This window comes from Onychostruthus taczanowskii, unplaced genomic scaffold (genome assembly GCF_017590055.1).
Source record: "Onychostruthus taczanowskii isolate IOZ18803 unplaced genomic scaffold, ASM1759005v1 scaffold75, whole genome shotgun sequence".
NCBI classification, from domain to species: Eukaryota; Metazoa; Chordata; class Aves; order Passeriformes; family Passeridae; genus Onychostruthus; species Onychostruthus taczanowskii.
This window is the reverse complement of record NW_024505339.1, coordinates 1,114,722-1,138,987: the sequence shown is the minus strand read 5'-3', so window position 1 is coordinate 1,138,987 and position 24,266 is coordinate 1,114,722. Positions and strand designations below refer to the sequence as shown.

The 24,266-nt window shown below is 63.1% G+C and overlaps 3 protein-coding genes across 8 annotated transcripts in view; 1 reads left to right on the top strand and 2 right to left on the bottom strand.

Moving 5' to 3' along the window:
* The window catches only part of GIT1 (GIT ArfGAP 1), a 9,158-nt gene extending 8,600 nt beyond the window's left edge, over positions 1 to 558 (bottom strand). Inside the window, exon 1 of the mRNA XM_041423087.1 lies at positions 280 to 558. The gene's annotated coding sequence lies outside the window, so the exon portion shown is untranslated. The remainder of the gene's footprint in view (positions 1 to 279) is intronic.
* Positions 559 to 1,338: 780 nt separating this feature from the next.
* ANKRD13B (ankyrin repeat domain 13B) lies at positions 1,339 to 9,339 on the top strand. 3 transcript variants are annotated; one of them, XM_041423006.1, is made up of 15 exons: positions 1,339 to 1,748; positions 5,044 to 5,179; positions 5,453 to 5,577; positions 5,647 to 5,692; positions 5,946 to 6,089; positions 6,180 to 6,369; positions 6,456 to 6,522; positions 6,613 to 6,694; positions 6,763 to 6,827; positions 6,908 to 7,038; positions 7,148 to 7,305; positions 7,382 to 7,534; positions 7,674 to 7,834; positions 8,030 to 8,106; positions 8,195 to 9,339. In XM_041423006.1, the coding sequence occupies exons 1-15, from the start codon at positions 1,458 to 1,460 to the stop codon at positions 8,403 to 8,405; spliced, it is 2,037 nt and encodes a 678-aa protein (XP_041278940.1). In that variant the 5' UTR covers positions 1,339 to 1,457; the 3' UTR covers positions 8,406 to 9,339. The 3 variants fall into 3 exon arrangements, with proteins under 3 accessions (XP_041278940.1, XP_041278938.1, XP_041278939.1); XM_041423004.1 differs by having other exon boundaries at positions 8,030 to 8,110; XM_041423005.1 differs by having other exon boundaries at positions 8,030 to 8,115.
* A 505-nt stretch (positions 9,340 to 9,844) lies between these two features.
* The window catches only part of LOC121345784 (protein phosphatase Slingshot homolog 2-like), a 99,249-nt gene continuing 84,827 nt past the window's right edge, over positions 9,845 to 24,266 (bottom strand). For 2 of the 4 annotated variants that reach the window (XM_041422999.1, XM_041423001.1), the window contains 13 exons: positions 22,511 to 23,124; positions 22,388 to 22,395; positions 13,455 to 13,654; positions 12,726 to 12,848; positions 12,160 to 12,289; positions 11,897 to 12,078; positions 11,658 to 11,777; positions 11,332 to 11,451; positions 10,839 to 10,943; positions 10,605 to 10,750; positions 10,469 to 10,526; positions 10,155 to 10,385; positions 9,845 to 10,047 (listed from right to left, as the gene is read on the bottom strand). In XM_041422999.1, the coding sequence (XP_041278933.1) occupies positions 9,925 to 10,047; positions 10,155 to 10,385; positions 10,469 to 10,526; positions 10,605 to 10,750; positions 10,839 to 10,943; positions 11,332 to 11,451; positions 11,658 to 11,777; positions 11,897 to 12,078; positions 12,160 to 12,289; positions 12,726 to 12,848; positions 13,455 to 13,654; positions 22,388 to 22,395; positions 22,511 to 23,124 (2,160 nt within the window). In that variant the 3' untranslated portion in view covers positions 9,845 to 9,924. The remainder of the gene's footprint in view (positions 10,048 to 10,154; positions 10,386 to 10,468; positions 10,527 to 10,604; positions 10,751 to 10,838; positions 10,944 to 11,331; positions 11,452 to 11,657; positions 11,778 to 11,896; positions 12,079 to 12,159; positions 12,290 to 12,725; positions 12,849 to 13,454; positions 13,655 to 22,387; positions 22,396 to 22,510; positions 23,125 to 24,266) is intronic. The other 2 variants (XM_041423000.1, XM_041423002.1) reach the window with 2 other exon arrangements.

Here is a 24,266-nt window from a genome sequence, read left to right as displayed (position 1 = left end):
CACCGCCCCCGCCCCGCCACCGGCAGCGCTGCCGCGGCCGCCCCGCACCGGCACCGGCACCGCCCCGCACTCGCAGCCGCACCCGAACCCGAACCCGCACCGGGGCCGGCACCGCCCCGCACCGGGACACGCACCGGGACCGGCCCCGCCCCGCACACGGACCGGGACCCACACGCGAATTCGGACGGGCACCGGCACCGCTCGACAGCCGCACCGGCGCCGCCCCCGACCCGCAGCCGCACCTGCAAACGCCCCCCGGACAGCCCCGGACCCGGGCACCTCATCTGCTGCTGGGCATCAGCCCTGCCCTTGCTCTGCTCCTGATCCCGGGCATCCCCTGGTCCTGACCCCAGTGCCCGTCCTCGGGACTCCCGGTCCCCTTCTCAGCCCAGAGCACTGTCCTGGTCCTGCTCCCAGCCCTTGTCCTGTTTATCCTGGAGGGGTGGCACTGGTCCCATTCCTATTCCTGGTCCTGTGTAACCCAGTCCCAGTCCAGGGCACCCCCGAATTTCTTCACTCCTGTCTTGGACACTTGTTCTGGATCCAGCCGCAGCCCAGGGGCGGCCCCAGCCCTCTTCCCAATGCCACCTCTGACACTGTGCACCCCATTCCCGGACACACCCCTTCTCCAGGACACTGGGATGGGCCACACACCCTTTAGGGTGCTCAACAGGGGATTTTGGGGGTGGGTGGGGGGATTGGGAACTATACGGGGTCTGCTCCCTACTGCGACCCTTTAAGTACTTGGAGCAGAGGGGACACCCGTGGGGGCCCCACAGACAGCTGCGGGGGTCAGACCCCTGCGGGAGCCGGGGGAGCGGGGCCGGATGGTGTCCCCAGCACCGTGGGACAGGCGGGGTGACCTCACCGCGGCTGCTGAGGAGGTGGCTCATGACGTCATGGGGCAGCGGGGCTGGCAGGGGGATGGGGGATGCTGTGCGGGGACGGGGGCGGGGGGATGCGACCACCGCCGCCGCCACGGCTGAGCGGAGAATAACAGCAGGGGGGTTCCTCCCAGGGGAGGGTGGGGAGCAGCGGGGTGCGGGGCAGGAGCGCGGCGCCGGCGGAGGCCGGGGCGGCCGCAGAGGCCCAGCCTTGCATTGTTCTCGGGCGGCAGCCGGAAAACGCGACGCCCGCCCGGGAGAGACGCAGGCGGAAAAGGAAACGGGGCTGGGGGCCCGTGCCTGGTGCTGCGGGGGCGGGAGTCGGGGTCCCCCCGCGGCCCCCACCTGGTCCCCACCTGCCGCCGTCACCCGTGCCCCACCATATGCTCGAGCCCGCTGCCCCACTGGGGGAGCGGAGGTCAGCTGGGAAGGGGAATATCAGCCTGGGAAAGGGGGGAATTTGGGGAGGATGCTGATCGCCGATGGGGTGCCCCTTTGCAGGCCCCCCCCCGCGGGATCGCAGTCCGTGGTGATGGGCTGAGCGGTGCGGGAGGGGGGCGAGGAAAGAGGAGGATGAAGATGAGGAAGAAGAAGGGGGCGATGCCGGGCAGGGCAACTACAAGTCCCATGAGGCCGGGCGGTGCGGGGGGGGCCGGGGAAGCACCGGGCGGGAGGTGGCGGCCCGCCCCGCCCCGCGTCCCCCCCGCGCCGCCCCGCGCCGCGCCCGCCGCGCCGCTCCAGCATGCACGGAGGATGCTCGCGTCTTGCTCGGGCAGGAAGGGGCCGGAGGGCAGGTACCCGCTGCACTACCTCGTCTGGCACAACCGCGCCCGTGACCTGGACCGGGAGCTCAGCGCCAAGCAGGTGGGGCGGCGCGGGGACACTCCCGGCACGGCCCGGCCCGGCCCGGCTCCGCTGGGGCTGATGCAATGCTCGGGGCCGGGGTGAGGATGAGGATGGAGATGAGGGGGGTGATAAGGATGGGGTCGCTCTCTGCGCTGGCGGGGCTCTGGGGGTGTGGCGTGTGTCCCCACCTGCACCCCTGGGCTGTGCCTGCTGTCCCCGGGCTGCCGCGGAGCGCTGGGTGCCACCCGCGGGTCCCCTGCATCCTCCAGCACACGCAGCCCCGAGCATCCTCCCGCACGTGTCCCCAGCTCCCTGCTAGGCCTCTGCAGACCCCCGGCCCGCACCCCGCTTCTCAGGGTATTGCCAGCTCCCTGGGGGGTGCAGCATTCAGCTCCCCGCTCTCAGGCTGAGCCCTTCTGGGGGCGGGGGGACAAGGGCCCTGGTGCTGTCGGGGTGCAGCCCCCCACCCTCACAAGGGTTCTTCTCAGGGTGAGGGGACCCACTTTGTCCCTCAGCCCGGGACCCTCCCAGCTGCCCGGTGATGGAGCGGGGTGTGGGTGCTTCCCCGGCGGGTTCCCAGCCTCCCTCTCCCCCGTGGCGATGCAATTCAGGTAATTAAAACCCAACCCCGAAGACGCAGGAAACCGCAGGCGCTGGAGGGAGGCTGACGGGGAAGCCGTGCTGAGCATCCCCAGCCTCTCGGCCCGGGTCCTCAAACCCCAAGGCACCGAGGGCCATGCAGGATGGACCCTGGTGATGCATGAAACGGGGGTCATTGTGCCGCGAAGCTCCCGCCGGGATGCAGGCGATGGCTCCTGCCACACCCGTCTCCATTGTGGGGTCCAGCCGGAGGCTGCGCCAGCATCGCCCCGGTCTCCCACCCCATGGCCAGTGTTTTTATTTTCGTCCTAATTTGGGGTCAGTCTTCCCAGGAGCTCAGCGCGGCGGAGATCAAAGCCGGGCTCGGCAGACGTGGGGAGGTGGAGGGGCTGCGGGGGGGTCTGACCCGTTTGCCTGCAGAGAGGCTCCTGCAGCCAGCCTGGGAACTGCGGGGGCTCTGCCCTGGCCCCTGCTGGCATTTGCTGGGTGAGGGCACAGCCAGCCATGTGTGCACCCCAGGGGTGCTGGGGGGGGGGGCACGGGAGCTGCAGGCCAGACTCAGGGACAGGTGAGGGCTTGGGGGAAGGAGGTGAGGGCCAGCCCAGGCTCCCTGCTCTGTCCAGGGCATCCAGGGACACGGCTCAGCCCTTATCTCTGCCAGAGCATCCTCTGGGTAAGGGGCTGGGGCTGCTGCTGTGTAAATGCTGGAGGCTGGGTGCCCCCCTGCCCAGGGCTCTGCCCTCCCTCTGCCTTGGTGACCCCCACAGGGTAGTGGCTCCATATGCTGCTCCTCCCGGTGCAGGTGTTTGGGGTTGGGAAGCACTGGGGCAGCTGAGAGCATTGCTCCTCTCCATGTCCTTGTAAGGGCTCTGTGTCTGTCACCCCGAAATTGTCACCATCGTCTCCCATCCACATTTGCGTCCACAAGGGAGCAAGGGTCAGTGGGGCCCCTTGACAGGGACATCACGAGGATGTGGCAGGCAGTGACATGGAGCCTGTTGTGCCAGGACACCCCTCACCACAGCCTGCCCCCTGAGGCGTGACAGGGACCCGGGACTGCACAGGGACAGCAGTGCCTGGCACCATCTTCCCGTGCTGGCTCATGTCCCCTGTTGCTACCCAGGAGCAGGAGCTGGGGTTCTCCAGCCCAGGGACAGCCCCAGCGCAGGGACGTGCTGTGCCACGTGCCCGGCTGGCACAGGAGGAGTGACTGAGCTGCGCTTCTGCACTGCACCGCTGCCACCCCAAAGCCACCCCGGCCCTGTCCTCGTCCCTGGAGGGTGTCACGGCCCCAGGATGGGCAGCACCTGGAGGTCTGTGCTGTGGTCCCCAAGCTGGAGCCCACCCAACACCAGGGCTCTGGACTGAGCTCTTGCTGGCAAAATCTGGGTCACGCCACGTCCCCTGGGGTGGCTCCAGAACCATGTCCCCACACTGGGGACCCTCATCCTGCCCAGTGCTGGGGCAGGGCTGCAGCTGGGGACCCCCACTGAGCCTGCTGTCCCCGCCCCCAGCTGGGGGGTGATTGCCTTAATTAGAGCAGTTTCATTAGTGCAATTAAGCAGCAGTCGCCTGGAGAGTGTTGGAGCTACACATTGACTCCCAGGGAACTGGGGGGCTGTTTTGCTCCAGTGGTGTGGGCAGACTGGGGGCGGTCCCCCTACCTGGTGAGTCCCTGGGGATGAGGGACATGGGAATACACAGCCTGGGCAGGGACAGGAACATCCCTGGGGCAGCAGCAATGCAGGACATGCCCAGAGCAAGGCAGGGATGTGCTGCAGGTGAGACTCTGGGCACCGGGGAGCCCATGCTCCACCTCTGCCCATGCCCAAACCCCTCTGGCTGCCCGGTCCCAGCTGGCATCTTTGGCTCCTGCACCCCATGTTTGTTCTCCTGAGGGTGGCCTCCCCAAAAACAATTATTTGGGCACTGCCCCACTGCCTCCTGCCCTGGCAGCATCTGAGTGCCCCTCTCCGGGCACTTCTACCCCAGCTGGGTGCTGGGGGCATGGAGGGTGCCCCCCCTTCCCCGAGCCATGTCCCCAGCTGGGCACGGGTGTGACGCTGCTTCCCACACGGGGAGCAGGGCCCGTGGGTGCCGGGGGTGCCCACCCGCCACCGCACCAGGGATTCCTCAGGGCTGGCTGCGTGCCAGGCTCCGGGTTTGGCACAAACAACGGCAGCCCCAGCGACGGCTCCCCAGGGCCCCGGGGATCCTCGGAGCAGCCGCTCCGCTCCCGCAGCCGCCCCCGGCTCAGGCAGGGGAACACGTGCGCCGGCCCTGGCACAGGGGGGCTGCCGGCAGCTGCTGCCTGGCAACTGGGCACAGCCCCCTCCAAATCCCAGTGGTGGGGGCTCTTCTGGAGCTTGCAGCTGCATCGTGATGTGCAGAGCTCCGTGCACTGTGCCAGGGGCGTCCGTGCCCCCCACTGCCATGCCGTGCCCTGCTCTGTGCCCGCCTGGCTGTGAAGAGGTGTGCTGGGTGCTGGCTGCCACCACCGGGCTCTCCATGCCCTCTCCGGGGGTCTGGCGGTGGCAGCAGGGAGAGGCTTTGAGGTGTCTCTCCTGGGGGAGGTCAGGGGTGGGGCTGCTCTTCCAGATACTGTCAAGTGTTGGCTGCTTTCTGTGTCTGGGAGCTGCACATCTGTGGGAGAGCATTGGAGAGCAAGGGCCGGCCACCCCAGTGATGTCAGAGCCTCATTGCTTCCTGGCAGGCCGACATCGAGCAGCTGGACCCCCGAGGACGCACTCCCCTGCACCTGGCCACCACGCTGGGCCACCTGGAGTGTGCCAGAGTGCTGCTGAAGCATGGCGCCGACGTGGGCAAGGAGAACCGCAGCGGGTGGACAGGTGAGCGGGTGGCTGCTGCCCTCCATCCTCCTTCAAGCTGGCCTGATGCAGACACGGGCACGGAGATGGGCGTGGGCACGAGCATGGACACAGATGTGGACACGGACACGGGCACGAACACGGGCACGAACACGGGCACAGGCGTGGTCATGCTCACCCTGGTGCTGCAGGCACTGCTCATGCGGTGCTCGGTGCCTGTGGCTCCTGTGCAGCGCCCAGCTCTGCAGTGCCACGCCGTGCCACGGCCCTGGACTCTGCCCCTTTGCCCCGCAGTCCTGCAGGAGGCTGTGAGCACCCGTGACCTGGAGCTGGTGCAGCTGGTCCTGCGCTACCGTGACTACCAGAGAGCCATCAAGCGCCTGGCGGGGATCCCCGTCCTGCTGGAGAAGCTGCGCAAGGTACCTCCCTCAGCAGGGCTGGGGGGCAGCGGCCTCGGGGCTCCCCTGACCCCCCTGTGCTCCCCACAGGCCCAGGACTTCTACGTGGAGATGAAGTGGGAGTTCACCAGCTGGGGTGAGCTCGGGGCACAGCGTGGCTGTGGGGGGAGCGGAATTTCCCAGCAGAGTCCCCCAGTCCCAGCATCCATCCCCATCCCCAGGTTGGGGGTCACTGCCCCCTTGCCCCCTGACACCCCAAGCTTGCAGACCCCCATCCTGCCAAGGCATTGTGTTCCCCAGGTGTGTCCCCCACCCAGCTCAGTGCTGGCAGCCCCCTCAGGGGTGCAGGTGTCCCCATCCCTGGCTGGGCTATCGGCATCTCTCCCCAGTGCCCCTGGTGTCCAAGATCTGCCCCAGCGACACCTACAAGGTGTGGAAGAGTGGCCAGAACCTGCGGGTGGACACCACACTGCTGGGCTTCGACCATATGACCTGGCAGCGGGGCAACCGCAGCTTCGTCTTTCGGGGACAAGGTGAGGTGACACCGCCATGTCCCCCTCACTGGGGAGTGGTGCTGGATGACACAGTGGGGACCGTGGCTGTCCTGACCCCATTCCCTGCAGACAGCAGTGCGGTGGTGATGGAGATTGACCATGACAGGAGGGTGGTCTACTCGGAGACGCTGGCCCTGGCCGGCCACGACCAGGAGGTGCTGCTGGCTGCTGTGCAGCCCACGGAGGAGCAGGTGATGGGGCGGCTGACGGCCCCCGTGGTCACCACCCAGCTCGACACCAAGAACATCGCCTTCGAGAGGTGGGCTGGGGTGGCACCGAGCCCACCCCCGGGGGTGCTGGCACCCCGGGCTGTCCAAGCAAGTTCATGGTGCCGTGTCACCCTAGGAACAAGTCTGGGATCCTGGGCTGGAGGAGCGAGAAGACGGAAATGGTGAATGGGTATGAGGCGAAGGTGAGGGGCAGGGAGTTGAGCTGCCCAGGGGGGCTGTGGTTGGTTGCAGCTGTGAGGTGCCCACCTCTGCCATTCCCCCTCCTCGGCCAGGTCTATGGCGCTTCCAACGTGGAGCTGATCACACGGACACGGACCGAGCACCTCTCAGACCAGCACAAGGGCAAGAGCAAAGGTGGAGCCAGCACGGGCTGGGCGGGCAGGGCACCCCCGGCTCTGTCCTCACCCCCTCCTCTCCCATAGGCTGTAAGACCCCCCTGCAATCCTTCCTGGGCATCGCTGAGCAGCACGTGGGGCCCAACAATGGGGTGAGTGTCTCAGGGGTTGGAAGGGGTGGCCCAGCAGTCAGACCTCCCCTCTCACCCCACGGGGCTGTGCCTCCATGCAGACGCTGATCACGCAGACGCTGAGCCACGCCAACCCCACTGCCATCACCCCTGAGGAGTACTTCAACCCCAACTTTGAGCTGGGCAACCGGGACATGGGGCGGCCCATGGAGCTCACCACCAAGACACAGAAGTGAGAGGGGCAGGAGCAGGCAGGGACTCCCTGCGTCCCCGCCTCCACTGCTGCAGAGCTCGAGGTGGGGACAGGTGGGGGTCCCCAGCCCAACGCCTGTCCCTGGCAGGTTCAAGGCGAAGCTGTGGCTGTGTGAGGACCACCCGCTGTCCCTGTGTGAGCAGGTTGCCCCCATCATCGACCTCATGGCAATAAGCAACGCGCTCTTCGCCAAACTGCGGGACTTCATCACCCTGCGCCTCCCGCCCGGCTTCCCCGTCAAGATCGGTATGGACTGGGCACTGCTGCTGACCTGGCTGGCACAGCCAGCTTCCCTCCTCGCCTTTTTTCCCTTTTCCTGCAGAAATCCCCATCTTCCATATCCTCAACGCCCGAATAACCTTCGGCAACCTCAATGGGTGTGACGAGCCAGTCAGCTCCCTGCGGCACAGCCCCAGCAGCGAGGCACCCTCGCCCAGCAGCGACTCCTCCAGCGTCAGCAGCTCCAGCTCCCTCAGTATGTGGGGGGACACGGTGGGGTGGGATGGGAAGGGGTGTCACTTGGGGTGACAGCTGCTGGGAGTGGGTCACAGCAGGGTAAGGGACACACAGCTGGAGGGGTGGAGTAGGAGGGGCCAGCTCTGGTGTCCCCACAGCCTCGTGCCGAGCGTGTGAGATGGACCCGGCGCTGTTCGAGGTGCCGCGGGGGTACAGCGTGGTGGGCACCCACCAGGACACCCTGCGGGAGGACGAGGATGACCTGCTGCAGTTTGCCATCCAGCAGAGCCTGCTGGAAGCGGGCAGCGAGTACGACCAGGTGAGCAGTGCCATCCCTTCACCTTCTCCTGGCTGAGAGACCCCGCTGCCCACCCCGTCCCGATGCCACCTGAGATCCTCACTCACCCCACCTCTCTCCATCCCTGCATCCCACGGTGGCGGGTCAGAATTCATGCTGGGGAGAGCTGGTTTTTGGGGTGCCACCCTCCAAGCCCCCCTCTTTCACCGGCCACAGGTGACCATTTGGGAAGCACTGACCAACAGCAAGCCGGGCACCCACCCCATGTCGCACGAGGGCCGCCGGGGAGACAGGTTGGTAAGGTCTGGCCAGCCCCCCTGGGGGGAGTGGGTGTGGGTGCCGGCCCCACGGGGACCCCGCTGAGCCCCTGCTGCCCCCCAGGACTCCCCAGCACACGGCATCCCCGCGTCCCCCCGTGGCCCCGGCGCCGGGGGGCGGCCGGGGGCCCGGGGCGCTGTTCCCCAGCTACGCGGAGCAGCTGCGCCTGGCCATGGCGCTGTCGGCGCGGGAGCAGGAGGAAGCGGAGCGCCGGACGCGCCAGGAGGAAGAGGATCTGCAGCGGATCCTGCAGCTCTCTCTGACCGAGAAGTGACCCCGCAGCCCCACTGAGCCCCTCGCCCGCCCCAGTGGGGATGGGGATGTGTCTGGGGATACAGAGGGGGAGCGGTGTGGGGGGAGCCAGTCCAAGAACTGCGGAGGGTAAATGGGGAATGGGGGAGCAGGATTTGGCACTGGGAGAACGTCCCCAGAGCTGGGGCAATATCGGGGTGAGGTGGGGGCACCCCACAGCAGCACAGGGTTGGGGTGGGTGCTAAGCCTGCATCTGGGGTGGCAGGGACCAGGGAGGGTACCCCACGGACTGTACCCCTTCTCCAGGACACCCCTACTCCCCCAGCCGCCCCACGGGGTGCTGCTCAGCCCCTCACCCCAGGAAGGCGGTGGGGGGCACATCCTGCCCCGGATGGGTGGGCTGCCAGTTGCGTGGGGTCCCGGGGTGCCCCCAGAGCCAGGGGACTCTGCTCAGCTCCCTCTTCCCCCCTGCCCAGGCGCTACCAAGTGCACTTACCCGGGAGCTGCTCTGCCTGCCAACAGGGGTGGGGGCTCAGCCCTATTGTACCCCACAGCCAGCGAGGGGCTGCTCAGCCGCCCCACCGTGGCACGGGGACTGCTGGGGCAGCTGAAGGGGTGCCTGTGGAGGGCAGCCCGGTGTCACCCCCCCCCTTACCCCTGCTCGCACCCCTCCACCCTGCTCGGATGCCCCCCTTGACAGCGCTGCACCCCCCCACCCGGGCACTGACCCCGAGAGAAACCTTACGTCAAATGGTGCTAACCCCGGCCCCCTGCCCCGGCTGCTCCCCCTTTGCACACGGGGGGCTGGGGGCTGCGGGGTGGGGGGGGCTGGGCTCGCTCCCCTGGGACTTTTCATAGCTGGTGCCCCTCCCTCCACCCACCCGTGCACCCCACAGCAACATCTGGGCCAGGGCCGGGGGAGCCCGAGCAGCTCCGACCACGGCCAACACCAATAAATGCTCTTTAAAGTTCGTCTCTCTCTGCCTCCCTCTGCCCGGGCCGGGGGTTCACAGGCAGCAGGGGCTGGCAGAGGGGTGCTGGCAGCACCCCTGGCACGGTGGTTCCTTGTCCCTGGTACTGCCACACAGCCGAGGGTGGCTGAGCCCTTTATTAAAGGGGTGAAGGAGCAAAGAGCCGGTTAGGAGCACCCGCCGAGGGGCCGATGGGGCAGGGGGAGGTGAGGGGTGATGGAGTGGGGGTGTAGCACCGTGCACAAGCACATCCTGGCCCTGTCCTGGGAGGCTGCTGGTGCCCAGCGTGCAGGTCCCCGTGCTGGGGTGCTCGGCAGCCCCAGCCTGTGGGCACTGAAGCGGGACCCCCTCGGGTGCTGCAGGGGGGTGCCCGTGTGCCAGGACACCCCGGGAGCAGGATGCGACTGATGCCAGTGGAGGAGGGGTCAGGGTCCGAGCCCTCCCTGCCCCCTCGGCTCCTGGGGAAAGAACACGGCTCCGGGCTCCTGCCCAAGGTGGGGACTCGGCTTTAATCCCCGGGAGGCCGGGGCAGTCCTGGCCCTGCCCGTGGTCGTGGCCGTGGCCACCGCGCTAGTCCGTGCCGTTGGTGAACTGGCCGAGTTTGTTCTCCAGGTCGGAGATGCGCTTCTCCTGTGCTTGGACCGTCTCCTTCAGGGCACGGATCTCCTCCAGCACCTCCTCCAAGGCTGGCTGCTGCAGGGAGGGGGGACACAGGGTCACTGATGAGTCTGGCCTCTCCCATGCCACCCCAGGGCAGGGGGACAGCCCTGCTGCCACGTCCCTATCCCCCGGACACTCACAGAGAAGTCGGAGTCGCAGGTGGAGTGGCTGCGTCGGGGGCCTGGCGGGGGTTTGCTGTCCAGGATGTTCTTCTTGACCACCTTCAGCTCCCGGTTCTTGATGGGCACGTACCCATCCCGCAGCGAGATGAGGATGGGCTCTGCATCCTTCCCCGACAGCCACTCATCTGCCTCCAGGGCCGGCTCGGGGCCTGGCGTGTCAGGGTAAAGGTCATCCTGGAAGAGGTCTGACTGCGGGGGGAGAGAGAGCGCGGTGAGACGTGGGGTGTCTCCCCCCAGGCCCCCATCTCCCCTGGGACCCCCCCCCGGCTCACCTTGCGTGGCACCGTCATGACGATGGGCTCGCACTTGCGCTCGTGCAGCTTGAAGAACCTGCGTGGGGCACAGGCTGTCAGGGCCCAGCTGACCCCCCGGACCCCTCTGGCTCCCCCCAGCCCCCTTGGCTCTCACCTGGCGATCTCACACTTGCTGACATCCAGCCCACGCTTGGGCATGAAGCCCATGCCCCGCTGGGGCTCCTTGCTGCTGTAGGTGTTCAGGTAGTGCACGTAGGGAGCCTCGTCCGTGATCTCGAAGTACCGGATGCTGCTGTCACCCTGCGGGGGTGGGGACAGGTGTTAGCCAGCCTTGGCATCCTCAGGGACAAGGTGGCATTTGGGGTGCACCCCGGGGAAGGGGGGTTACCTTCCCGCAGAGGTAGACGATGCTGGAATCGGCGTCGTAGAAGGGCAGCAGGACCCCGTTGCTCGTGTCCATCTCTTGCAGGGCAATGGGCTCCTCAAAGTTATTCTGGGGGGCCGGAGCAGTGGTGGAGAGGTGTGAGCAGTGACCCCAAAGCCCCCACCCTGGTTAGTCACACTCATTAGCCACGGCACACTGGGGGACAGGGCTTGTCCCCTCTGGGGTACACAACCCCCCAGGCAGGCAGTTTGGCATGCCCCCCCAGCCCCACTCCTGTTTACCTGCATGGCTGGGATCCCCCAGCCTGGCTGTACCCCCCTTCCCCAGCACCCCCTGCCTCCCAGCCCCCTCCCCACCCCAGCACTGCACGGCACACTTGGGAACTTGGCATCTTTTGGGAGGGGGATGCAGCAGACGCGGCATCCTGGGGCGGGGGGGTTAGCAAGGGGTCTGGGGGGCCAAGTTCCCAGGGCAGCACTCCATGCGGCCTCGTTACCGGGTCCCACAAGCCCAGCTCCCGCTGGCTCATTCTGGTAAAGCCCGTGGTAAAGATGTGTCCTTCCCGCGTGAAGATGGCCCGCACGGGCCTCAGCCCTTCGTGGGGGGCAAACCTCTCCTGGGGGGAGGGGGAGACAGTCAGCACGGGGCACGGGAAGGAGGGAATATGGAGGGGGTCCGGATCTGTCCCCCAAAACCGCCGCCGAGTCCTATTGCACGATGCTCCCTGAGCGTTGCCAGAGTATCCCCGGCACCCGGAGCGCTCCCGGCTGGGCTGAGATCTGTGGGGTTGGCGCTGGCCGGGCTGGAGCCGCCGTCTCGTACCAGGTCCCAGAGGCCCAGCTGCCGCTCGCTCATCCTGCTGAAGCCCGTGGTGAAGATCTTGCCATCGGCCACGAAGATGGCGCGGATGGGGCGGGTGCCGTCGTGCGGTTTGGTTTTCTCCTGCGCCGGCGTTAGCGGGTTAAATCAAACACAGAGACGCGCGGGGCGGGGTTAGTAGGGTCAGGCAGGCACTGGGGGGGACCCCGCGGTGGGATGGGGGGCACAGCAGGGGCACTCACCGCTATGATCTGCTGCTTGCGGGGGTCGATGACACGGACCTTCTTGTCCTTGCAGGTGGTGACCAGGAGGCTGCCGTTGCGGTTCCAGCCCACGTTGTAGATGAGGTCAGTGTGCATGTCATCCAGAGCCAGCAGCATCTCCCCAGTCCCCACATTCCAGAGGATCACCAGGTTGTCACAGCCTGCAGAGGACCCAGGGGGCAGATGCTGTCACCCCATGGATCTCCTGTGACCCCGGGGAGGGTGACCCGGGACCCCCTTACCTGCGCTGAGCAGGACGTTGCGGGCGGTGGGGTGCCAGGAGATGATGCTCACCCGCTTGGAGTGTCCCTCCAGTGTCACCACGGGCTCCGTGATGTTGCGCACGGGGACATAGTCGGGGATCTGCCACACCTGGGGGGGGACAGAGAGGGGGGCGTTGGGGATCACCCTCTGTGTGAGCACTAAGCGGATGAGGGCCTCGGAGCCAATTAACCTCATCATTAATCCCGGCTCAGCCTGCAGGGAGGGTGGCGAGGGGACGCCAGAAGCGCCTCCATCCTGGGGTGCACCCCCAGCACTGGGGGTGCTGGTGGGCACAGGGAGGGGGGCACAGCCGGGGTGCAGCCCCCAGCCCCCCCCCAGCTATTCCTGCATGCTGAGTCGCCAGGGAGGGTAAATTTAGCACAAACTGCTGCATCATGGAGCGAGCAGCCGCCGCCAGCGCGAACGCATGGCACCGGGGCTAAAAATAGGCCAGTGACACTTCACAGGCAGCGAGGGGGGGGGATGCTCTGCACCGCTCCCCCAGCACCCGCCACCCCCTCCCACACGGCGTCCAGCCCCTCACCATGACAGTGGTGTCCTCCGAGGCGCTGGCGATGACGTTGTCGTTGTGGGGACACCAGTCGATGTCCAGCACGGGCGCCGTGTGTCCCGTGACCAGCGGGTGGTTCTTGTCCACCCGTCCTGTCTGCAACGGTGAGGGACCGGGATGAGTCCCCTCGGAGAGACCCTGCCAGGTACCCCCCACAGCCCAGCCTGGCCACCACATGGCACAAATGGGGACATGCAGGGGATTCTGGCAGTGGCCAGAGGTTTGCACCTGCCTTGAAGGGGGAAACTGAGGCACATGGGGCAAATGGGATTTACCTGGCACAAAACCTCGTAAGGACACAGAGGAGAATCATGTGACCCATGAGAGGCTGGTTTGTGTCTGCTCTGATGGCAAGGAGGGGTTGGGGACCCTCTCCCAGTCTCTTTGCCAGGGCTGGCAGGGCAGACCCCCACTCCACTGGGTGCTGCTCCCTGGGCATGCTGTGCCCCCAGGGAATTGCGACTGGGGGAAGGCAGCTGGGGGTTTTCCAGATCACCTCGCTTGCCCCAGGGATGTCAGCCTTGGCAGGTGCTGATGATCCCCCAGGTTGTTCCTGCCCTGAGCCCCCACATGAGGAGGGGCTGCTGGGGCAAAGCTGGGGGCTCTGGGGCCACAGAAGGTCCCCAAAAGCAAAACCCATCAGCACGTGCCCCCCAACACATCTCAGCAGCGTGACCAAACCCCAGCATCCTCCCCACTCACCTTGGCGAGGGGCAGGACAATGAAGGCCCCGCCACCGCCGGACTCCACAATGATGGCCACAAACTTGGGGTTGACAGCGCAGAAGGAGCTGTCACATGTCACCTTGGAGACACGGATGTCCTCGTACATCTGGTCTGCCTTCACCGGCTGCCCGAACACGTGCCGGAACTTGCTCTGGCGCACCACGCGGCGGCTCATGGCTGGGGGGACACGGTCAGGCCACCAGCTCCCCACCCTGGCACGGCTCAGAGGGGTTTGGGTCCCCTCAGGCCTCGTGCTCCGAGAGACTCCTCCTACTCTGGGCACAGCGGGAAGCCTGGGAACACTGAGGTGGCGGGGAACGAGGGTGGGAGATGGTGCCGCCCTGACCCCACATCAGGGAGCAGGGGCAGCCCTTGTGCAGGGATGTGGGGGTGCTGCAAGTGCTGCTGGAGGCTGTCAGCTGGTGGCCAGAGCCACTTGACAGTGAGCAGGGACATGGCCATGCCAAAATGCACAGCTGTGCTATGCCCTGTGGCTGTGCCATGTCCCAAAGCTGTGCCATGCCCTGTGGCCGGGCCATGCCTTGTGGCTGTGCCGTACCCCACGGCTGTGCCATGTCCCACAGCTGTGCCATGCCCTGTGGCTGTGCCATATCCCACAGCTGTGCCATTCCCTGTGGCTGTGCCATACCCCATGGCTGTGCCATGTCCCACAGCTGTGCCATGCCCCGTGGCTGTGTTGTACCCCACAGTTGTGCCATGCCCCGTGGCTGGCACTAGGGTTGGCACATGAGCTGCTGCAGCAGAGTAGCAGGAGAGGACTTTGGGGTGGACATAAAGGTGCCGTGCACCAGGTCACAGCTTGTCCCCTTGTATCCCCTCCTGCATCAGTGGCCTGAGGTTGCCTGGCTTGACCCAGCACCCAGGAGGGCTGTGCCTCCAGAGCTGCCTGCTGGTGGCTCATGCCTCTCTCCATGGATCCCTGTCCTGTGCCACAGATCCCTGGCACCCACTCTGCACCCCCACCTGGGTAAGGGCTGGGGCTGGCACAGACACAGCCCCATGGGCACACTGGGGTGTGGAGGAGCCCCCCCAGGGGCCTCAGTGGGGTCTCCAGCCCTCAGCCACAGCTGGGCACGATGCCCACAGTCACCCATCTCAGCCCCCAGCCTGTGCTGCTCCTGGGACCTGCCCCCGGGGAGACTGAGACACTCAGGAGCACAAAACCCTTGGAGCTGGGTCTCTGCAGCACCCATGAGCCACTGGCTACCCTGGGGAATCCCCTGTGCTCTTCTGGGTACACAGCCGTGGTCAGGAGCCACATGCAGCCACCAAACCATGGCCAGGCACCCCTGTCCCCAGCCCGCAGAGCCGGTGTGGGCAGAGGCAGGAGCAGATCTGCTCCTCCATGGCCCCCAGCCGGTGGATTTTGCACAGGGCACATGCAGCACTCTGCCAAACCACATCTGCCCAGTCCCTGAGTGTCCCCGGAGTCCCCACGGCACTTCAGCATCATCTCTGGCTTGGCTGAACGGCTTGGAGCTGGGTGCTAAGAGGCCCAAGCCTGGCCACCAAGCGGGGCTGGACCACGGCACTGCTGGTGTCACCCCCCGGTCTCAGGCATGGTCCCCAGCCCCGGGGAGGAGCGAGCAGGCTCCGTGGGGATGCTCTCCCTGCCCCTCAAGCATTGCCAGTGGAGCAGAGTCTGGGGTGCCAGCATGCAGGGAAGGAAGGGAAGGAAGGGACGGCCTGGCTGTCCGGGCAGGGTGCAGGCAGCGGTGGGGTGCAGCTGGGGGGCAGATGTGGTGCAGGTGGAGTTGAGCAGGGTGCAGGCAATGTGTAGGGCGCAGGAGGGGTTGGTAGGAGCAGGCGGGGTGCTGGCAAGGTGCAGGCAGGGCTGGCTAGGCTGCAGGTGTGGGGTGCAGGCGTGAGAGCTGGGTGGGGTGCAGGCAGGGCGCAAGCGGGGTGGGAGGGGATGCTGGCAAAGAGAGGTGGGGTGCAGGTGGGGTGCAGGGGGATACGGGCAGGGTGCAGGCAGGATACGGGCAGGACAGCCCCGCTCCCCGCTCCCCGGCCGTGCCATTACGTTGCCACAATTGAATCCGCAGCGACTGCTCGGGAACGACCAGAGGTCACTGTCCAAATATAGCCATCTCCGCCGGCGGGCGGCGAGGGGCCGGGGCCCGGGGGGCTCAGCCCCGCTGCCCGCGTCCCCCCCGTCCCCGGCCCCGCCTGTCCCCGCACCCTGCCCGGCCCCCCGCTCTGCCCGCGGGGTCGGGGGCAGCCCCGGCACGGCCGCCCCCCGCTCCCAGCCTAAAAGCGGGGGGGTCCCAAGGGTGCCCGCAGCCCCCCGGCGCCGCGAGTGGGAGCCCCTCGGGCTGGGAGAGGGGAGGCAGGAGAAGCCCCCTGAGCCTCTCTGAAGTACTGGGAGAAACCAAGGGGCGGAGCATCACCCCGGGGGTCGCTTCTGCACAGGGCTGTGACCCTGCGGTGGGTGCCCCACCAGCCCGGGGCCAGCCCAGCCCCACGGGGACCGTGGCCACGGGCTGCCCCTGAGGCCCCAGCAGTCATGGGGGCATCCCACGGGTCCCCACCTCCCCCTGGAAAAAAGGGTCTGCAAGCCCACCTCAGCCCCAGCCCAGCAGGATGGTTACAGGCACAGGCAGAAATCAGATTTGGGATTTAGTGAAGCCCAGCCCTGCAGGGATGCCCTGGTCCAAGGGGATTAAGGGATTGTAGGGCTCAGGGACCAGAGGGAGGGGAGCGGTGGTTCCTGGAAAGGCAGCAAAGCCCTGGACCCTACAAGGGCACCATGTGGAGCTGGACGAGCATTGGCTGAGCGGGCAGGAGGGGGCAGCTGGCAAAAAGGCAGGGAAGAGGTGGCATCCTTGTTTTCCCAGCCAAAGGGGTAGCAGGGAGGGAGGGGGCTGCAGAGGCACCCCTTGCTCGCCCTGTCCCACCACAGCCCTGGCTCACTCTGTGTCCTTAGTTCCAAAGTCACATCCCCAGCAAGTGAAGGAAAGGCCCTGGGAAGCCTTTCCCCAGCTGGTGCCGGGGGAGGAGGAAGGGATGGGGGACCCCAGAGACACTGCCAGACCTGCAGTGACAGCCTTGCAGTGACAGCCCTGCTGCTCTGGCCCCACACCCTGGTGCCCACTCAGTTCTGGCCTGGTGAGAAGCTCCTGCTTGGATGGTGAGGCTGAGCCCAGGGAATTCGGCTTTCTCAAGTCCCTTGCTCACAGCAAGGCCACAGAGACCCTTGCACTGCCTTTCTTGCCACAATGGAGCAAGACCAAATCCAGAGACAGGTTGTCCAGTGTCCAGCTAAAACCTCATGTCCCCCTTGGAGCTTAAACCAGAACCTCCTCACAGCTCCTGTGTCTGCAGCAGTGCAAGGAGGGCACCTGCAGCATCCTGACAGTTTTAAATACACAACCCCCGGAATCTCTGCAACTGCAGTGTGGTCTGGAAGTACTTCTTGCTTGGAAGCACGGCTCCATCACTTGGGACTGGACAGGACCACCCACGAGAGGGAACAACCCTGCTCTGGCTTTCCAGAGCACTGCCACCCCATGCTCTGAGAGCAGCACAGATCAATCCCTCACCCCCAGCCCCCATCCCAAATAGGAAGCCATACACCTTTGTCATCTTCAAAATAAAACTTTTATTCATTCGGTAACAAGAACATTGAATCTGCACATCAGTGCACAAGTTCACATTTAAAAACAGCTGAGCACATCGGTCATAAAGTCTTTAGGGGGAAAGGGGACGATCCCAGCCACCAAGGAAGATCCAGGAGGGGCAGACAGAAGCGCTCCCCTCCCTGATTCACAACCCCACCGCCAGCTGCTCGGCCCTGGACAATCCCTACAAACCAGCGCACGGACGTCACATCTCCAGAAAGGAAAATAAAAGGCACTGGCACCTTCTCTCGTGCCAACAGAGATGTCTGCAGCGTGGGCAGGCTGTTAGCACCTCTGGCAGCACTGCCGGACAGGCACCGAGCCCCGCACCAGCCCGGGCCCTCCTGCGCCAGGCCAGCACCTGCCTCTGCCCCACACCAAGGGCTCGGGGCCCCTCCCCTGGGGAAACTGGGGGTGTTTGTGTGGAGCCAGGACCAAATTAAGGCAGGACGCACCGTGCAGGGAGCAGGGCCCTGGGGTGGGTATGGCTTCCTCCTGCCAGAGAGCTGCGAGGCTCCTGCAGCCTCCGGCAGGCGCAGCGCCCCTGCGGCCACGGATTCCCGGCCACGGATTCCCAGCTCGCTGCTCCCAGGAGGTCCCCGGAGCAGCCGGCGGTGGGGCAGGATCCTTTCCACCAGGCCTTGGCCGGCAGAGGGACACTGAGCTAATCCCTGCTCAGTTTAAACATCCGAGTGACCCAGAAGGGTGTCACCTCCTGCCACCCGCTGGGACTGTGCCCCCAGGAAAGGGCCGAGAGGGGAGAGATTTGTACAGGTCACAACTTCTCAAGCAGACCGGACACACACTCGAACACACGCACACCACCCACACACACCACCGAGTGCAACAGAACGCAGTGTAAAACCAGTTTCACGCACACACAGTCCGTTTGTGCAAGGCTCACACGTTACAGTACGGCCGGGACGGGGCAGCGATGGCTGGGATATTGTACAGGAGTCAATGTAAACAATAAAGCGTCCTCGAGAGGCTTCGCCAGAGACCAAAGAACAGTTGCTTTGTACAAAAATGCCCTTAAAACAACACGTTTCTCCCAAACCCCCTCTACCCGCGAGGCTTGTCAGCTGCTGAGCACCCTGGAGGTGCTGCTGCTCCCTGTGGTGCTCAGCAGGTCACAAGAAGCTCTTGTGGGGTGGCTACGGGAACCAGGAGAGATTCATCACCTCCCACGAGCCACCAGCATGGAAAAGGGACAACTGTCCCCAGCAGAGACCTCTGATGCCAGGGGCTTGGTGGCTTCATTGCCCAGACACTGGAAAAGGAGGTCCATACCCCTCCAGTCTGTCCCCTTCCTGCCATCCTGCTCAGAGCCTCCAGACCTCCAAGGCCTTCATCACTCTGCAAGAGAACCACCTTTCCCGACTCCCTCTGCCTGCCCACAGCCTCCTCAGAGAAAAACCAGTTGTGCTGGGCCAGAGCCAAGGACAAGGGGACAGCAAAGCACCTCCCTGCAGGGGCCTCTGCCCCTCTGCTGCTCTCCCCAGCTGAAGCACCCGGAGAGCAGCCGAGTATTGGAAGGAAGCAGCATTTCTGGTCTGCATCGAAGACCCTTCCCAGAGGGCATTTCTCCTGAGATCAAGTTGAGCAAAGAAATCTGATCCTTTTCCTCCTCCTGCCTTCTCAAGGGAAAAAATTCTACACAGGGCTTTTCCCTCCTGAGCAGATCCTTGTCACCAGGACATGCTGCCAGCCAAGCATGCACCTTCCAATGCAAGGCAGGCTGGTGGCAACCAGTCCCTTCCAGCCCTGGAGGGGCAGGCAGGCATGTCCTTGGGGTCAGAACGGTGGGCAGTGGGGCCTGGTGAAGTTTGTAGGGGAGGCAAGGACTGAACCTGTCCTTCTCCAGATGACATGAGCCACTTGGCCTTTCCACAGTGCCTGCCTGCTCCGGAGCCAGCTGGAGCGGGCTAGGAGAAGCCACATGTCCCAAAGAAATATCTGGCCTCCTGGGCCAGGGGCTTGGGTGACTTCTAGTGACTGAAATGGCCTGGGAAGACGTGCTGATTGACCCAGGACAGGGCTGTGCTCCAGCACGGGTAACAACCCCCTGCCAGAGCTGAGGAAAGGGAGGGACAGCGCTCATGGCTGCTGGAGCACAGACAGACTCACAGACCTTTGCCCAGGCTGCAAGGCAGCACAGCAGGATCCTGGGGGCTACAGGAGGGCAACAAGGTGGCATTACCTTGCCAACCAGCTGTGGGCTGAGGATAGCTCACACCCCTTCCCCAGGGCAGGCAGATGCTGCTTCCCAATACTCCAGCACGCTCCAGTGCCATGCGCTCCTCTCCAGCTCAAGGAGGGTTTGTCCCACCTGAGCCTGCAAGGCTCTGCAGCTTTAGGGCTGCTTTCTAGGCACGGGCTTGGCTGCTGCTCCTCCCACACCATGTCCTCTCCATGCTGGGCTTCAGCAGCCTGAGCCATTCTGCATCTTCTCTCTCTTTGCTCCTCCCCAGAGGGCAGGTCTGGGCCCCAGCCAAGCAGCAGCTCAGACAGGACCTGCCACGGGACTGTGGACAGGACCCAGAGCTCCCCTTGGCCTTTCCCTCTGCTCTACAGCACAGGGACAACTTGCTGATGCACACAGCTAGAAATGAGGAGCTTTGATTTAGCCAAACTGCTCAGAAACCACAAAATAATTTGCTGGAATTTGGAGCAGAGCCCTTCACACACAGTTTCTCCAGGGAAGCAAGAACCTGCAGAATGGCTTTCCATGTCCAGCTGGCACCCCTGGAACCCAGCTTCCAGCAGGAAGGAGATGGGCAGACACACAGTGCCCCTCCCACAGTGGGACAACGAGGGTTCACACAGGACTGGAAGAGAAGGGACACATTTGGCATCCAGGCTCACTTTTGGAAAGGGAAGACAGCTTATAATGTCAAATCCACTCCCACGTCTGTGCAGATCACAAAGAACAGCACTGAGTTTGAGTAACGTGGGTTTGTTTTCCAGTTTACAGAATGCAGTCTTGCCCTTCTTAAAAAAAAAAACCATAGAAAAGACAAAAAAATCATATAAATATCATATATACAATTTAAGAAAAAAAAAATAAACCAAAAAAAAGAAAAAAATCCAGAAAATATTTTCCCTCTGGGTCTAGAGTTAGGAGTGACAGCAGAGAGGACAAAGCTATGCATTAAGGGCAGTATGTCATGTAACAAAAACAGCTCAAGTTTTGGGAGCCACCAGAAACACCCGTGAGCATGGCAGAGGGGAGAGGAAAACTCAGGCAGCACACAAACAGCTTTGGGGCAGAGGACAGATGATATGGCCATGAACTTGGAAGGCCCACAGCAGTATTCAAGTAATGGGAGGGTTAAAACCCTAATGAGGCGTTTGTTTTAAAAGAACACTGGCTTTGGGGGTAGAGGTGAATGAGGCTCCTGGAGGAGCTCTGCCCCACCTCAGCACAGAGCAGAGAGCCCTGTGTGCCCCATGGCAGATGGCAGAGCTGGTCTTGGTGCTGCCCAGGATTACTGGAGCCCATCCATTGGGAAGATTTACCCCTGTGTGCTCCTTATAGGGAAGCACCAGCTGAACTAAGCCCAGGGTGTTTGTCCTGAAGCAGCTTTCTGAGGGATCTGCCAGCATGGTGGAGTTCCAGTTTGCAGAATAAAAGAAAGGCCAAACAAAGGGACCTTGGCACAACCTTCACATTTACAGGGGCTCTCACCCCACCAACTGCCCAGCACCACTTCAAGGCATGAGGAAAATTCAAGTTAGGAACTGGGATCTGGTTGTAAGCAAAACTCCACCTTGCCAAAGCAAGCCAACATCAATTTTCTCATGACAAAGGTGTTCTTTTAAAACAAACTATCAACAATAACAAAAAGAACATTTGAGGTTATCCGAGTTAAACTTAAAAAAACCCAAACAGTCCTGCAGTCAGAGTCACACACAGAAGAACCAACCCACACCTACATGCTCCAGGAACAGTAAAATGACAATATATATAAAATTAACCAATAAAGTGCATGTTCCTTATATTACACCTGCCCCTTGCGTGAAAGCAACACCACGGGTTCTGGGTAAGAAATCACAGCCAAGGGCCCAGGATCACATCGTGTTGTAGAGGGGATTGGTTGTCCGCTTTTTGTCATTGGTCTTTTTGAGCCTCCTCAGAGGGTGAGTTCTCCCGTGCTGCTGCCGTGGGGCAACAGCCAGAGCTTGAGATGGAGACAAGGAGTCCAGGACCTGCACCTGGAGCAGCGGAGGGCCCTCTCCGGAGCTAGTCCACGTGGGATCTGCACTGGAACACAAACTCTGCTGGCTGGAGCTGCACTCTTTGGCGTACTGAGCCAGCGGCCTCTCCACCGGCATGCTCTGGGCAATGCACTCGGCTGTTCTGAGCTGCTCCACAAAATGCTTTGTGGGCTCTGGGGAGGAGAGGCGATGCTTCCCGCACGCGCTCTCCGAGCCCCTCTCCAACCTCCCCCCACAAAAGCCTCGACCGAGGGCAACGCAGGTGAGAAGCACCGGGTTGGCATTGCAAGAGGCCGACTCCCTGTCGTGTAAGTCGTCCTTGGAGAGCTCCAGGCAGTCCAGTTTGGCCAGGGATGCCGAGCGCTTCATGTGGGATGGTCTGGTGAGCCCTGCGTGCCGGATCCGAGCCTCTATTTCCTTCGCCTGCTGCTTGACCGGCCCGGGGCTGCTGGAGCGCTCCTCCACGCTGAGGCTGCTGGAGCTGTGAGGGAGGCTGTAACACAGGAACGAGATGTCCAGAAGGTCCATGTTTTCAGCACACTGCCTGGTGGAGCCCTCGCTGCTCAGCTGCCTTGAGATGCCAGCACCATCCCTGAACGGCAGAGTCCCATCTCCCTTGGAGCCACATGGCTCATCCTCTGTAGCCGTGCTCTGCTCGGTGACACCTTCCAGGCGAATGATGCAGGGGTAAGGAGAGCGCTCGAGGCTGGCTGAAGGTGGACAGGTCACCTGGGCAGAGGGAGAAGCAGCACTGAGGTGAGCAGATGTCCCGCTGCCTTCCTCGCTGGGGCTGCCCACGGCGAAGGCAGCCTGCTTGTGTACCGTGTGCTCCGGGGGCGAGGGATCCGCCGGAGCCTTCTCCAAGCACATCGAGGGGTTCAAGTTTTCATCTAAAGACGGGGTGGCCGCAGCCAGCCCGCCCTGCTCACAGCTTGTATCGGGGGACTGCTCCGCAGGCTTGACCGTGAGGGTGTATTCGATGATTTCGATTCTCTTTGCGAGGAGGGAGGGCAGGGATGGCTCCTCCATCCCATCGAACGAGACCACTGTCCTGCGCTCCTGTGCCGCTCCCTCCTGCCCCGGGCCGGGCTCTGCGGGCAGGGACTCCTGGGCAGGGGCCCCGAGGGGTGCAGGCAGGTGTCTGCCCACCGGCTGCTCTGCCCTGGGAGGCGGCGGCGGCTCCTCAGCGCCCGGACCCTGCGCCTTGTCCCGCTCCGGAGCCAGCTCCAGGGGCGGCTCCTCGCTCTTCCCCCGTGGCAGGAGCTCGGCAGCAGGAGAGTCGTGCCTGGAGTTCTTGCGGGTGGGTAAAGCGCAGGCTGGGGCCGTGTGCTGGTGCTCCTGCTCCTGCCTCAAGCGCTCCTCGAACTCCAGCGTGGCTCGCCGGACGGAGCCGGGGCACCACTTGGGCTCGGGCTTGGTGGAGCCACGAGGCTCCTGCTGCTCCCCACCAGAGCTGCTTTCCTCCAGGTCTGATCGACCAGAAGCCAGCTGCAGAGATGGGGCTTCTTCCTGCTCAGTTGGCAGCGGGTCCTTCTCCTTCTCCTGGTGTCCAGCACAGGCTGCTTCACTCTGTTCCAACTTTTCTGATGCCCAAATCACCTCCACTGGCAGGTCATGCACCGTGTTCCTCTTTGGTGTCTGGCTGAGGTTGGCTGAACTCTCTTTCTGCTGGGCAGGTCCTGTTCCCTGGTTGATTGACTCAATCTCTGTGATAATTTCCTTCACAGAAATGGCATTTTCCGAGTGGGATCTCGTGAGATGACCTGCACCAGGCAGCTCAGGGACCTCCTGCAACACACAAACAGGAGAATTACAAAGTGCATCAGCTGTGCTGACACGGAGCAAACAGCAGCAGGTTAGAGAAAATAGGGGTGCACACAAAGGAGCAAAAAAGCATGTGGCAGTGACCACTTATTTAGGTTTTTTACTGTCTCTGAGACTGAATTTAACATGCTCCAGGCTGTATTGTCATTTAGCCTAAGATCTAAGAACCTTAATTGCAACAAACTCCAAGGAAAAGGTAGCTTTTTTGCTTTTCTAAATGAAGAAAAGTCCAACAAACAAAAAGAATCCTAACACTGCTAAAAGTACTATTTTGAACTGAAAACATGAAAAATTCTGCTCATGTATGGAGCAGCCAGACATACAGCAAAAAGAATGACCAAGCATTGAAATGCTCTGGTTTCCCAAAGGAAAATAGCCAGGGGGACTCCCAGTCCCCACAGACATTCTCTGCCAAATCACAGGAGAGAGCACTGGCCTATTATATTTGGAAGAGCCTTACTGCCTCACATGAAAATGGAAAAGATTCAAGCAATGCAGGATGGAATTTAAATAAGAGAAGCTCCCAGAAGATGATGGCCCCGGACATCATCAATCCCTGTGAGAGTCCTGGAGGCTGAAAAGCAATTACAGGAAAAAGGGACCTAAATTTAGAGGTTACTAAATTTTGTCAAGACCATCTCTCTACCCAGGAGAAGTGAGCCATGGCGTGCCCAATCCCATCACTCCAAACCTGGACAGGTTAATTTCTTCCTCCAGCAGTGGAAGCTCTACACCTGCCTTGATTTACTACCTCAATGCTGGTGCTTCCCAACGAGGGAAAAGGGCCAGTTTTGCCCCATTCTTTGGTGGATTTCTCAAGTCAGATAAATATCTGTGCAGATTTGGGATGTTGGCTGGGCTCAGGGTCTGGCTATATTAGTGGGTCAAGTCCCACCTTTCTGCTCTCCTGATGCAAAACTCAAAAATAAGTTTCTCATGAGAACAGCACAGCAGGTCAGGTCAAGGTCAGCTCATGGCCTTGCCAATGCCAGCAGACTGATGTTTAAGGAAAAAGTGCAGAAAAGGGCAAGTATCTAAAAGTGAAGGAAGGGAGAAGTATCCAGCAATCCCTCCCCAAACACTGTGTCCAGTGAAAGCAGGGCTAG

Bases quoted from the DNA above. Each gene is read 5' to 3' on its own strand.
- ANKRD13B (XM_041423004.1), top strand. From the start codon at position 1,458: ATGAAGATGAGGAAGAAGAAGGGGGCGATGCCGGGCAGGGCAACTACA. The intron at 1,749-5,043 runs GTGGGGCGGCGC...GCTTCCTGGCAG, and splicing joins GGGAGCTCAGCGCCAAGCAG to GCCGACATCGAGCAGCTGGA. The intron at 6,695-6,762 runs GTGGAGCCAGCA...CCTCTCCCATAG, and splicing joins GCACAAGGGCAAGAGCAAAG to GCTGTAAGACCCCCCTGCAA.